This window comes from Panthera onca, chromosome B2 (genome assembly GCF_046562875.1).
Source record: "Panthera onca isolate mPanOnc1 chromosome B2, mPanOnc1 haplotype 2, whole genome shotgun sequence".
NCBI classification, from domain to species: domain Eukaryota; kingdom Metazoa; phylum Chordata; class Mammalia; order Carnivora; family Felidae; genus Panthera; species Panthera onca.
Genome location: NC_138343.1, coordinates 38,074,021 through 38,088,361, shown reverse-complemented (window position 1 = coordinate 38,088,361; position 14,341 = coordinate 38,074,021). Strand labels below are relative to the sequence as shown.

Genomic DNA, 14,341 nt, shown 5'->3' with positions numbered 1-14,341 from the left:
GGAATATCAGCAGGCCACAAAGGGGGCTGTTTCCTGCTTCCTTCAGTGTCGGAAGACAGAAGAGCCCTCAGTCTTCTGACAGCGCCTCAGCTCCCACACAGCTGCTCCCATACGTCTTGCTGTCTGGGTGAGGGACAAGCCACCCCCCTACACACACACACACACACACACACACACACACACACACACACAGAGCCCTTCCCTATCCTTCCAGATGCATACCATTGGGAATCCTGGGGATAGAGAACTCTCCTCCACCATCAAGAGGGAGAAACTGAGGCCTGGGGTCTATGAGAAGAAAGGGGGATGGATGCCCTAGAGATGGCTGGGGCAGGGCTAAGAATAGTATGGAAGGCAGTGCCCTCTGACCCTGGCTCAGGCAGGAGGCCCCGCACAGAAGCTGTGCTGTTAGTGCAGATACTGCCTTGTTTGTTCTGTAGCCACGGGAAATGCTTGGGGGCTGAGATCATGCTGCTCTGTGGCCTAAGCCTAGCGGGGCCCTCCATGGGCTTAGAGCAACTCTGCTGCCAGATGCTGACCAGGGACAGTTTCCTGTCTTCAGAGCCCCACACTGCTGCAGAACATGAGCTCCCAAAGGCTCCCTAGAACCCTCCCAGGAAGGGTTCTAGATCAGTGGTCCCCTACCATTCCCAGGGGACTGTGGGGGGCAAGGGGAGCACAGAGACTGCTGTCACACCATTCCTCTGTCGCTCCTGTCCCCCAGGCATTCAGTTCCACTGTCGGCTTTTGCTCTAGCCCTCTCAAGGTCCTGCCTCCTGGGGTCTCATCCCTCCCACCAAGGGCTGAACAGGCTATGCAAGCACATACTTAGAGAGAAGGATGATGCAGTTCTGTGCCCGCCGGCCGTCAATGACCGACAACTCTTTGACCTTGCGGGAGGCCAGGTAGATGTCCTCTGTGGAGCCCAGCTCTTTCTGAAACCGACAAGCCAAGTAGAAAGGTTGAGGTATGTATGTTCCCCAATCCTTGCCTTGCCCACCCCCGGGAACCACTCCCACACCAACCAGGGGATACTCCTGGTGTGAAGGGAAGAAAAACAGGGAAAGAAAAAGACAGGAGAGAGAGACAAGGGTAGTTAATAATCAAGTAGACTGGGACTTTACCATGGTTAGAATGGGTTGGGGGCAATGAAGACCCCCCTCCTTTTTAGAGATTGCCCTCTCTGGCAAACTAGAGCCCAGACGGACCCCTATGGCTTTGGGCAATGTGATATGATCCACAGCATCGCAGAGAATCAGCCCTACTCTACCACCCCACCCAGACAGTTTCCCCAAGCTTATGATGAGAAGCTGGTTCCAAGTTCCCATCAGGCCACAGTTCCTAGACTCCTGAAGACTTCAAGCACAGCCCAGTGTGCCCAGAGTAGAGGATGTTTCGAGTTCAGAGGTGGGGAAACTGAGGCAGAATCCCATGAAGAATTCTCTTCACTGGAGTTCCAGCAGGCAGACTCCCCCCAAAACAGATTCCCTTCCTTCTCTTGGGCCCTTGGTGAGGTAGACAGGAAACTAGTTCTTATTCTGGGAGGTTGTTCCAAGCACATGCTTAATGTTGTATAATTCCAAGGGCCCCCACTCACATCTTTATCTTTGTGAATTGTGGCTTTGGGATTGTACAGTGCCCAGCCTGTGCAGTCTTCAAAATAGCCTCGCCTTGGGCCAGGTGGGTAATACAATAGACCTGGAAGTTTTCTCCTTACTGCAGTAGACATTCACCTCCATTGCTGGTAGGAGTCTGCTTGAATTATTTCCCTCCCCTACATTTCTGCTTTCTCTTTGGGGGCCCTTTCCCATGTTTCCCTGTTGGGATGGGTAATAAAGGTAGAAGGTAGAATGAATAAGCCCTCTGTTTGGGCCAGTACAGGCCAGCAGCCCAGGACAGTGGTTAGAAGTTAGAGTGTCCAGAGCCCCAAGAGTGACTCACCTGCTGAGGATTAGTTATCAGCTCCTAGGCAGGTAGCAGCCACAGCCAACAGAGAATTAAACATGCACAATGTTAGCCAAGAGGTTCAGGGACCCAGGGACAGTAGGAGAGACATGGGAACCCCTCAGCATCCACTCTGTCCTCCCACTCCCAAGGCGACCCATATGGCTGGAGATAGAGACTGGCAAATAGCTGTGGACAGAAGGTGATTCTAGCAGACATGCACTCACAGAGAAGCCACAAAGTGGGGAGCAGGTCTCCTGCCTGCCCTGGGCCCAGTGGGACCACCACTCCCTAGTTGGGGCAGGCCAGGCTCCCAAGCTCCCCAACCCAGGCCTTGGCTGCTATTTTTTCCTCTCCTCTGCTGGGACATTGCCCAGAGGGCAGAAAGCATTCCTCCACTGCTGGATGACTTCATCTTTCTAAACAGGAGAGGACATACAACCAGAAGGGGCCAGAAACATGTGAAAGTTGCATTCATTGAGGCAAAAGAAAGCAGGTGTCCCTGAATTTTGCCTCTTGCCCTTTGTCTGTCTTTTGATCTCTAAGGGAGCTAAGGGGACACGGCCCACACCTGGTTCTCCCTTACTGACCCTGATGGAGTTTAAGTCACTAATTCAGGACCTGCATAAGACACAGAGGGAAGACCCCACAGCTCATAGAACCTCCTTCCCCAACAAGCCCATGCATCCTGGACCCCAAGACAGGGAAAGGAGGACACTAGGGACCAGGGCCATGTATCCTCTGGGATCTCTCCAGCTCTGCTGCTGTGAATTGACCCCAAGTCTGGGCAACGACCAAGTGACAATTCACCCCAAGTCTGGGCAACCTCTGGGTGAGGTCAGTCCTGAAATAGGGGACTCAGAGAAGAAACAGAAGACAACTCTTCTCCAGTCACCAAACTGGGAGGCCCCAGATGCAGGTTGTTTCTAATTCCCATAGTCTCTCTCTCCCCACTGGTCCCCATCCTAGCCTGACCTCAGGGGCCCTGGAAACCGGATGGGCCAGGATGGAATCCTGGACACCAGGAAGACTCTCCAATTAGGGGGAGTTGTGTGATTGACCATGCCTGATACACCCCTTGCACATGCTCCCTCTGTTCCACTCAGGAGCACCAATCCACAAGTGCTCAGAAGAACCCCTTCCCCCTCCTGCTAAGCCACAGCTGCTGCCTGAGGCCATGCCAGCCTGATATGGGCAGGGGCTAAAAATTCTGCCTGGAATTAGGGTAAAGAATCAGATGCCTTGAGCACTTACATTTAAATTAAATAACAACTATCTGGTTTTTCCAGAACCCCAAGTCAAGGCCAGAGCCCCACCCCTACTCCATCCCTTTGGCTAGGCCCCTAAGAGGAGTCTTGTGTGCGCTCAGGAAGGGTTGTCCACAGGTCTGAACTTGGCAGAAAGCACTGGGGAGCCCAGCCACAACATGCAGCTGCTCCCCAGGGCCCAGGAGGGCACAGATCCCACTCGCTGGCACCTGGGGTGTCCTCAGGGCTGGCACCCTGGGCTCAGCAGAGGAGACAGGAGAAAGTGGCACAGCACAGAGAGGCAACAACCTTCGAAGGGAGGCCAGAGAGGACACACTCTAAAGCCTTGAGGCTGGGAATACCCAAACTGGGCTTGGGGGAAGGGCCCCCAGATGTGCCAGCTACAGTGCAGATTCCTGGGCCCAGACACACCTCCTGACTCACATTCCTGTGAGGACGAGGTCTGAGAACTGGCACTGCCTCAGGGATGCTCTGCATTCATCCACCCTCCCACCCTCTTACTGCTGCTAGAAGAGCAGGCTGACTGACCAGCCATCTGTAAGCAGTGTCTGCAGGGCTCCTCTAGCCCTGCCCAGACCCACCCTAACCCCCTAATGTGACCTGGAGAAGCTCCATCTTCCTTGAAACACTGACACCCATGGCTAACTGACTCGTGGGGGTGGGTGTTGGGAGAGTACAGTGGAGAAAATGATCCGAAAGTTATCATGCCTGCTACGTAGAGTGTCTAGATCCTGGGGCCAAAGAAAGAACAGGGGTCAAAAGTGGTCAGGGCCTGTGACTCCATCTCCAGTGCTCCAAGATGAAAGAGAGAAACGGACAAAATACGATTCCAGCACGTGATGTGTAAATACGCACAACTGTGTGTCAGAACTGTAATACAATGGGATGTTTCTCCCTGCTGGACTTCACACCTCTAATTCGGATCCATGTCCCCCAGCAAAGAATGGTACCTAATCAGGAGTAAAATCATTCAGTATACATGAGAGGAAGGGAGGGAGAGAGGAGGGGTCGAGAGTTGGGTTCAAGGGGCATAGGTGAAGTCAAGACTGGAAGGCTAGACCCAAGCAGCTGAGGGGGCAGGGCAGGGTCTTACCTGGTGCCTCTGATAAGCTGAAAACATTTTTTCAAAGTCCTCTAGATCCAGAATCCGAAATACCCGCATGTCATCAACCTCATTCCATACGGTGCCAGGGACACGTTCCTAAGATTCAGCACAGGGAGAAGACCCACTGGTTGACTCAACTCCCTCATTATGAAGAGGTCCAATGTCTCCCTAACCCTCCCTGTTCCCAGCTGCACAAAATACAATAGCCAGGCTTTCAGGCCTTCAGAAGGGGGTTGATTCATCTTCCCCCAAATCTTAAATACTCTGCTCCAAAGCAGAGGCCAGAGCCAACCCGCTCGTCCTCCTTTTCTTGTGGGACCACATGTATGTTCCAGAAATCAAACGGAGTGGAGTGATGGGTGGGCAAATATGAAAGAGGGTATGAAACTCTTTCCAGAAAAACCAAACTAAACCAGTGTTCTCAGGACACACTCCCTAAAGGTCAGTGTTGGCTGGAGTCATTGGATGGAATAGTGCCCACACATATTTGAGATCCTCAAATCCTCAGTGCCCACTATATTTCTCGTAACTGAGATGGTCATTTTCTCTCCCAGGGGTCTTCTTCCCACTTTCCCAGATTCCCAGGAAGTGGACAAATGCCAAAGCCTGAGACATCCTGGCCCCTATAGCGACTGTTCAGGCCAGCAAGACTCTGCCACAACTTCCTGTTGGTCAGACCCAGGAAAGTGGTCTATCCCTCACAGTTGGAATGCGTCCAAGGGTTTACATTCCAAGGTCTCTCCACCTAGGAAATGTCCCACTTCTGTGTAGAACCCTGGCATTGAATCCCTTCCCTGGGGGGAGGCCCCATCAGCCAAGATGAGAGGACCCCAGTGGTCTCATAGCACCCTGACAATGGCTCAGAGGGCAGAGAGCACAGCCCCTCCCAGGGTGCTCTGACTCTGTCCTCCCAGGGATCTTCGCCTCATCCCGAGCTTTGCTGTCCTTTAAAATGGAATCTCCCACCTTCCTCTGCCTGGAAGGCAGCTGGGGAACCTTTCTAAGGCCACTGCTGCCTCCTCCCTCCATCTCCCCCTCAGCAAGGCTTAGAGAGAGAAACATACCTTTCACTCACTTTTATTTTCTTAAACTCTGGAAAGGGGAGGCTAGGCCAGAGCAGGGGGGTGGGGACATTCCTGTGGCCTTCCTAAGGCCAGGGACCCTCTTGTGGAATGCCGGGCTGGGAAGCTCAGAGCAGCAAGGGATACAGGCAACTGGCCAAACCCAACACAGACACATTCTTTTCATGGCAGAAACAACCACTGCGTGTGTGTGTGTGTGTGTGTGTGTGTGTGTGTGTGTACACGTGTGCGTGCACAGGAGTATGCGTGGGGTAGGGAAGGGGACTGGGGAAAGGAGCCAAGCCCCCAGAATGGGGTAGATGGGAGGCAGAGAGAAGATGGGAGGGGAAATTGAACCAAGAAAGCAAGGAGGGGAAATTGAACCAAGAAAGCAAGGAAGGGAAACCTCTAACTGGCTCCATGGGAAAGCCCACACAGGTAAAACTTGCCATTGATCTTTATTCCTGGTGAGGCCATGGCAAGAAGAACCAGCTGGAGTGAGAGAGCTGGATGGTCAACCCCAGAAAGAGCTTCCCCTAAGAGAACAGGCTAAGCACCCAGCTCTCCCACCTTTCTTGCCACATGCCATCCCATCTCCATATGCAGCTCATCATGGAGGGGTAGCTGAGCTCTGGAGCCAGACAGAGGTCCCTCAATTCCTAGTATTCTCTACATGCTGCATTTTACCAAGTCGCCCTGATGTGCCCACTGTATAGAATAATGCCTGGCTTTAATTTTTGCATCACTGTGGCCAAGACCTCATCATTTCCAGTCTAGGTTCCTGGGGCTTCTGGCCTTCTAGAGACATCCTTTATATGCCAGGGAAATCTTTCTCCAAAACACTTTTCAGGGTGTTTCTCTCACTGAGCATCTGGGGTCAGACAGACCAAGCCAGCTTGCACTCCCAGCCTCACCACTATGCAGGAGTGTTGGAAAGTAGAGGGGTACTATTCTCTTTTTATTTCACATAAAAGGAAGCACAGTCTCAATGATGCTTGCTGACTGAGTTGAAGTAAGGATTAAGTGAGATAACACACTTAAAGCATGCATGGTAGTGCCACTCATAACCTAAGATTATTTTTATTATTATGAATTTCTATGTGTCAGTCACTGTTCCAAGTACTTTATATATCAATTGATCCTCATAACAGTCCTTTGATATAGATGTCATAATTACTCCCATTTTACAGATTAGGAACCTGAAGGCAAAATGATGAAATAACTCCTGGTCACATGATTAAAAGCTTGGAACTGGGATAATAGGTTCACAGATACTGTTCAATGCCCCTCCAGTCACCCCTGCTGAGAAATGTTGACAACTCCTGCAAATCCTTTCTATTCCTTATTCCGTCAGACTTGTACTTTCCAGTCTAGGAATAAAACTCTGGACTACTTGGGGCACCTGAGGAATTTATATAGACTTTATTATTATTGGACCCCAGAGAAAATCCTAAGTGCAAAGCTCTACTTGATGAAAATGCTGCAAAAATATTAGTTGCCTTGTCTGTCTTCCTTAATGGCTGAGGTGCCTAATCAACTTTTCATTACCTTTTTAAAATCTTATAATTATCTTATTTATAAGATATTTATAATCTTATAAAATCTTACTTAAAATCTTAAAATTATACCAAAAGGGAACCACAGAATGGGAAAAGATATTTGCAAATGATACATTCAATAAAGGGTTAATATGTAAAATATATAAAGAATCTATACAACTCAACACCAAAAAACTCCACAAGTAATACAACTAAAAAATGGGCAGAGGACCTGAATGGACATTTTTCCAAAGAAGACCTGTAGATGGTCAACAGACACATGGAAAGATGCTCAAACCCACTGATCATCAGGGAAACACAAATCAAAACTACAATGAGATATCACCTCACACCTGTCAGAATGGTTAGAATCAGAACGACAAGAAGAAGCAAGGGTTGGTGAGGATGCAGAGAAAAAGGAACCCTCTTGCACTGTTGGTGGGAACGCAAACTGGTACATCCACTGTGGGAACCAGTACGGAGGTTCCTGAGAACATTGAAAATAGATATATCATACCATAGCATAATGTACAGAGTTGTCAAACCACTAGGTTGCACACCTGAAACTAATGTAATATTGTGTGTCAACCATACTTCAGTTAAAACATTTAAAAGGTTTTTTTAAGGAAGCCAAAAAAAAAAAACCCCTTCAAATTATAATTCTAAGTACAGGAAACAACAACAAAAAAATATTTTTTTACCCCCCAAAAAGTATATATATTATTTCTGTTCATGAACACTGAACATTTCCACACAACCTGTGGTCCTTTTGGTTCTTCAGAGCTGTTTGTCTGCCTCATGACCATGGAGAAGTGCCCACAGGGCACAGCTGTGCGGTACAGTTGTCACAAATGTCAACCATGTGGCTTCAAAACTCTAACAGATGTCTCTAAAATTTTACCAGCTTAGATTGGAGATGTTATCAGAGGCCCAGGAGACTATGAATGGGCTGTATTCATGCTTTGTCTTTCCACCTCCATTATAAAACCAGAGGTAAAAGGAATCCTAGAAATCTCACAGACAAGCAAAACTGAGGTACAACGTGAGTGATTTACACCGGTCGCAGTTAGTTAGAGCCACACTTGGTTTAGAGGTTAGAACCTCCCCTTCAATCCCTCTCTGGGATCTCTAAGTGTTTCCTTAAACAAAATTCCTACTTTTCCAGGTCCAAAGCTCTTACAGGGCAGTGTTTTGTCTCACCTTTTATTATTATCCATCATAGCCCCCTGCAAAAAGCTTTACACAAAGCAGTCCTCAGACTGACTGGCTAGCTGGTCTACCGTTAGGAGAGTCAGCTAACAAATAGCTGGCCACCTACTTCACAATCTCACATCTCTTCCCACTTGAGTCTCCATCTGAGCTCATTTAAGCTTGCATAGGAAGGTACAGTTATGAATTCTCCAAGAGTTAGACCAAAAGGCTGAGACAACAAGGCTAGAGGGCATACACTTGTCCCAGCTCTAAAATGATGTCTGCAAGGCTGCTGCCGAAGTATGCATATGAGTCAGGCTAACTGAGCCCAGTTACACCTCATGGACAAAGCCACAGGTCCTCTTAATAGCACTTAGTATAGAACCAGAGGCAGGGCTTGACCCAGGCTGGAACTGGACTTAAATTACGAACTGTCTAATGCAACCAGGGCACCTCTCCTCCATGCTCATGTGAGTCCAACAGAGGAATCAACTCCCACACATGATCTGGGATCGGTGATTATTGGTGGATAATATTCTGAGGGTCTCTCACTACTTAGAAGTCTAGAAAAGTACTCAGTATGTTTACCTTCCCCCTGGAGGATGCCAAAATGGCTACATCTTGACATCAAACTGTTCACGGCAAGGGAGCTATCACTTCCCCTGCCATGGCCTCACAGTTTCAGTCCTTTGAACACACTGCCCTGATCTTTACCATCTCTAGACCTTGGCCCAAGATCTTTCCACCCTTTTCCTCAAATAGACCCTAACCTTAAAACTCTAGCCCAGCCATTGTGTTGTCTAGAAAGCGACCCTGGTTGGCCCATGCTCTGGTATCTATATCACTCCATTAACCCTCAGCACATACAAATTCCATCTGTAGATGGCTTTACCAACCTGAGCCTTAGCACATTCATGCCTCCTCATACCAGTGTAGATGTTCTTTCCAGTGGATGGTAAGCTGACTGCCATCAGCAATCCCAAATTCTGCATCTACCACCCCCTTATCCCCACCACAAAAACGAACCCAGGACAGGGGATCTACAAACAATGGAAGGCAATCCATGGGGCTGACTGGCATTGGCCATGGGAGAATGGGCCTACTGATCTTTTCTTTGTTGTTTACCTCATTAAGCTTGACCCAGTTGAAGGACTTCAGTGGATGAGAAGGCTGGGGGACACACTTCTTCCTGAGTGGGATATCACTGCTGGGGCAGGGGTCCGGAGGGAGAGGCAGGCCCATGCTGAAGCAAGGTGGGGCACCAGGGGGAGTGGGAGGCCCACCAGGTGGAAGAGGTGGTGGCGGCGGTGGGGGGCAGCAGGCGAAAGGTAGAGGGGGCGGGGGTGGAGGCAGGTCATTGGTTGTCATCGAGGAAGATAAGGTAAGTGGACCCCCAGGGGGTGGTGGGGAAGATACAGGTCCTGTCTGTGGGGAAACAGAAAAATAAAAAGGACAAATCCATCAGCAATGATGCCTTTCAGGTCCCCACCACACTATTCCTCTCCTTATTCTTATTCTTCATCCATAGTAGACCCCAATCCTGCTCTCACCTCCCACACACATTTTGCCCTCCCCCATTTCCTCTCTGTGACCCAAACATCCAACACACACATAGACACAACTACAGACACACACACATAGGTAAAACACATATACGTGACACTGGAAAAAGTCATAGTTATCACAATGCAACAGCAGGAATAATGCATATAGTTGTGTAGGCTATTGCCTGCACAGGGGTATCCAGCTGCACAGGTTGGGGGTGGGGGCAAAATAGCACCTGCACTATGCATTCTACTTCCTTGGACAAGGAAAGGGGAAATGCTCTTTTCACCCAGGGGATAGAGCATTTTTTTTCTAATTAACGCAAAAGTAGCCACCCTTATAGCCTCAGAGATCTACTCTGTCCTGACCCAGGGTCCTCCTCTCACTTCTTCATCATGGGCTCCTTGGCCCTTCCTCACACCTGCTCTTCCCACAACATCCTGAAGGCCTCAGCTCAATGTGTAAAAGGAGAGGAGGATGTCTACATACTGAGATTTCACTGAGTTGGGCCACCAGCTCTGCCACTTGTCCTCGAGCCTGGCGCAGCTCCTGGGACTCTCGGGCCAGTTTGTCCTTCATCTTGTTCAGTGTCCGCATCATCTCTTCCTTCTCCAATGTCTTTGTCTCACATTCTCGCTCCTTTCTCTCCAGTCTGCTCACCAGTTCCATGTGTTCTGGGATGGGGGTGGAACCAGAGAGGAAATGGAAGAGAGAATATGCATATGTGTGTGTCTGCCTCTAACAGCTCCTGGGCTGGGCAGGGAAGAGTTTCAGTGGAGCGTGCAGTGGCTTTAGGCAGAGCCCCTTACCTTTCCGGAACTTTTCTGCCTGATCTCGCCACTGTTTCACTTCATTCTCATTGATGAGCCTGGTGGGGAGTACAGGGAAGGGTCTGTTGACTGTTGGCTCACAAGTTCCCAGAAGACATACCATCTTCCTATTCCCCACACTGGTTCCCTGATTTCCAGTCTGTCCAGCCACATCAAGGAAGCTAGGAATTTGAATCTCCAGGTTTCTCCAGGTCCCCAGCTTTCCCAGTTCTCATGTGTCTCTCCATGGATTGTGAAAGCTGAAAGGCCCCTTAGATAACTTATGATTCAACCACTTCATGATACAGTTGAAGCTCTTGAGACCAGATATGAAGACAATAGCTTGACTAATGGTAGAACTGGGACTAAATCTCAGGCTTCCTTTAATTTTCTAATGACTTGTATCTCTTTGTAAAAATAATTTTTTTGCACTGAGATAGATAAAAACGTTGGCCTTACCATGCTCCAGACTTCCAAAGGCCAACGTGTAAGAACAAGAGAAATTGCCCATCCCAGCAACACAGGATGTATATGCTGAGGGTGAAGAGGGATGTATCGAAATCACAGATGCTCCTCACTCATGTCAAATTCTTGTAACGGGGGTTAAAGCTATTACCTGGACACCAAAGTGTAGTAGAGGTAAAATTCCAAAGTGAGATACCAATAATCATTTTTTTTGTAACTCTGAAAATATGAAAATCATGAATCTTGGCTTTCTCCACCAGATCAAGATCTTAGAGGGGGCAGAGTATGAAAAGGGACATAATTTGTGAAGAGATGTCTTTGGAGAAAGCCATTGCTGTCTTTCTTGGGGGTGCTACCTCCTTCACCACCATCCAGTGGCTTTTTTGGACCCACTCAGAGAGTTTGGGCTCACATTCCCTGACGTTGGGAGGGAGGCATGGTAGACTTGGGTATGACTTGGTGACAGGCAGGTCCAAAGAATGAGGAAACATTAACCAGGAGAGTGGTGCTGTGCTGGGACCAGCCAGCACTCCTAGAGTTTTTTGGTACAGAGATTGCATGAGGGTTCCTCAAGGACCAAATGTGAGCGTCATGGGGAAACTGGGCTGATGTTATTTTAAGTCCTGTCCAAGATGTCCATATAGCAGAAAATTGGATACTTCAACACTGTGCCATTGTGCACTGGATTGCCAGTGAATCAGGAGGTGACTGAAGGGATGGTACCAACCAGCCCCAGGGGGCAGAAAGAAAAAAACAAAAAACCTTAAATGGCCAGTGACCAGGGTTTTATAGTGAGAGGCATGCAGCAAAGAAGTAGAAGATCCAGAAATAATTCATGTCTTTACCCATGTTCTAAGGCCGGAGAATAGAAAGCCTGTTCACTTAGTTACCTGATCAAGAAAGACCTTGTGCCTTTCTGCTTCCTGCCCCCACACTGCCTTATAGGGGTTAGAAACTAGTTAGCTAACAGAAAAGTGGTGTGTGGAAAGGGTTATTAGAAGAGAAACAGAGAAAGAAAGCCAATCATCACACATATCCTTTCCACTGCACCTTCCAGCCCCAGCCCGGGGAAGAGAGAGGTTTGAGGCTAAAGGCGAAATCAAATCTAGAATTCACATGGTTCTTCACATCTGGGACCAGTTCTTCTAGGTGCAGATTGGAGACTATATTGGTGGCTTAAAATGATCTTAGGCTTTCCACTGCCCAAGAAGCAGCAAAAACTTTATTGGAGCTGAGGCATTTTCACCCTCTGGCAGAGGAAAAGCTTCCCCCACTAAATAGTATAAAGAATTAATAGAAAACAAAAACAAAAATAAGAATAAAGCTACATTTTGATTACTTTGCTAGTTGCATTTGTCCAGCATACCAGGTAGGATTAACCACATCAATATCCAACTACTTGTACAAAAGAAAACAGTAGCATGAATAGTTCAAAAATCATTTTCCGCCTGGCCTTGGAATGTGACATAATGAATCCTTGAGAGCCGGTTTATGTCTTTAAAGGGCAACTGGCTCAGACTTTCATTTACAGCAGCATTATCTACAGTAGCCAAGATGTAGAAGCAGCCCAGGTCCATCGATAGATGAACGGATAAAGATGTGAGATATATATGTATATGTATGCACCCACACATTCCATTGTACAACTTAGCCATTAAATGAATGAAATCTTCCCATTTGCAATGACATGGATGGAGCTAGACAGTATCATGCTAAGGAAATAAGTCAGAGAAAGACAAATACCGGATGATTTCACTCATATATGCAATTTAAAAAACAAAGCAAATGAGCAAAAGGTAAAACAGAGAGTTAAGAGAGACTCTTAACTATAGAGTACAAACTGATGGTTACCAGAGGGGAGGTGGGTGGGCGCATGTGTGAAACAGGTGATGGGGATTAAGGAGTGCACCTGTCACTCCTCACCTGTCTCACCTGTCATGAGAAGCACCAGGTGATGTATGGAAGTGTTGAATCACTACATTGCACACCTGAAACGAATATTACACTGCAGGTTAACTGGAAATTAAAATAAACACTTGAAAAAAGAAAGTAAAAGTTTAAAATTAAAAAACTGTGTTAACATCGCATCTGTTATTAATTGATGTGACTTTAAACTTGGTTCTCTGTGTTTATCTATACACAGCGTCAAAGATAAGCCAGATGACCTTAGGCTCTGACATCCTTGTCCAATAGCCTTAGTTAAATTGCCATGCTCTTAGTGGTCAGCAAACTTTCTCTAAAGGATCAGAATAAATATTTTAGGTTTTGTATACCAGGTACAGTCTCTGTCACATACTCTTGTTTGTTTTCAAAAACTTTTTTAAAATGTAAAAACCATTCTTAGCTCATGGGTCATACTGAAGGAAGCAGGAGGATTGGAGTTAGCCCATAGACCATAGTTAATATGGTTGTTTATTAAAAATTTTTAATGTTTATTAATTTTTGAAAGACAGAGACAGACACAGAGTACAAGTGGGGGATGGGCAGGCAGAGAAGGAGACACAGAATCTGAGGCAGGCTCCAAGCTCCACGCTGTCAGCACAGAGCCCAACGTGGGATTCAAACCCACAAGCCATGAGATCATGACCTGAGCCGAAGCTGGATGCTTAACTGACTGAGCCACCCAGGCGCCCCATAGTTTATATGTTTAAATTCTTCCTCTATCCACTCCATGCAATGGATCATTAAAAGTCGAGCACACCCCTTATAAATCTGTGCTGTTCAATGTGATAGTCTAACCATGTCATATGGCTATCCAAATTTAATTAAACCGAAATAAAAATATTAATTCAGTTCCTCAGCCACACTATCCACATGGCAAGTGCTCAGTGGCCATGTTTGGACAGTGCAGATATAGAACATTTCCATTATCTCAGAGAGTTCTGTTGGACAATGCTGCTTAAGGAGCATTTGGAAAGTATGTGGTTTGAGAGAGGGAGTAGAGGTTTCACTGGTGAGACTCCAAGCAAGAGAGAGATGGGGAAAGAGGAGGAAGACAGGTAGGAGCTGGTCACTGCTCACATGTTGACGATGTTCTTGACGTTGAAGTTCTCCAAGGGAGCCAGGTCAGGGTCCACACCCCTCTCATCCTGGAGGACAATCTGCTGAAGGATTCGGTCCAGGAGCTGCCACTGCTGGAAGTAGCCACCATTCCGCTTGTCTGAGGAAGAATAGGCATCATATCTTTACTGAGCCTGGGAGCTCCCCTGAGGCCAGGCCCCAGAGTCACTGCCTGGGCCCGGGCTGGTGAGGCATGCCCTCTCCCTCCCTTGGCAAGCTCCCAGTCTGATGGGGGAGGCAGTGATGCTGCTGAGGCTGATGATGGAGACTCACAAATCTGGTCGTTTCTTGATGATCTGCAACTGACTATAAAAGTGTCAATGCTCTAGACATATTTTTCTACTCCCTGAAGTGC

General features: G+C 47.8%; 1 protein-coding gene across 6 annotated transcripts in view; it reads right to left on the bottom strand.

The window, feature by feature from the left end:
• The window catches only part of DAAM2 (dishevelled associated activator of morphogenesis 2), a 118,236-nt gene that overhangs the window by 19,427 nt on the left and 84,468 nt on the right, over nt 1-14,341 (bottom strand). For 5 of the 6 annotated variants that reach the window (XM_060615412.3, XM_060615411.3, XM_060615413.3 and 2 more), the window contains 7 exons: nt 13,948-14,086; nt 10,462-10,520; nt 10,142-10,326; nt 9,233-9,532; nt 4,306-4,413; nt 1,942-1,965; nt 829-935 (listed from right to left, as the gene is read on the bottom strand). In XM_060615412.3, the coding sequence (XP_060471395.1) occupies nt 829-935; nt 1,942-1,965; nt 4,306-4,413; nt 9,233-9,532; nt 10,142-10,326; nt 10,462-10,520; nt 13,948-14,086 (922 nt within the window). The remainder of the gene's footprint in view (nt 1-828; nt 936-1,941; nt 1,966-4,305; nt 4,414-9,232; nt 9,533-10,141; nt 10,327-10,461; nt 10,521-13,947; nt 14,087-14,341) is intronic. The other variant, XM_060615417.3, reaches the window with a different exon arrangement.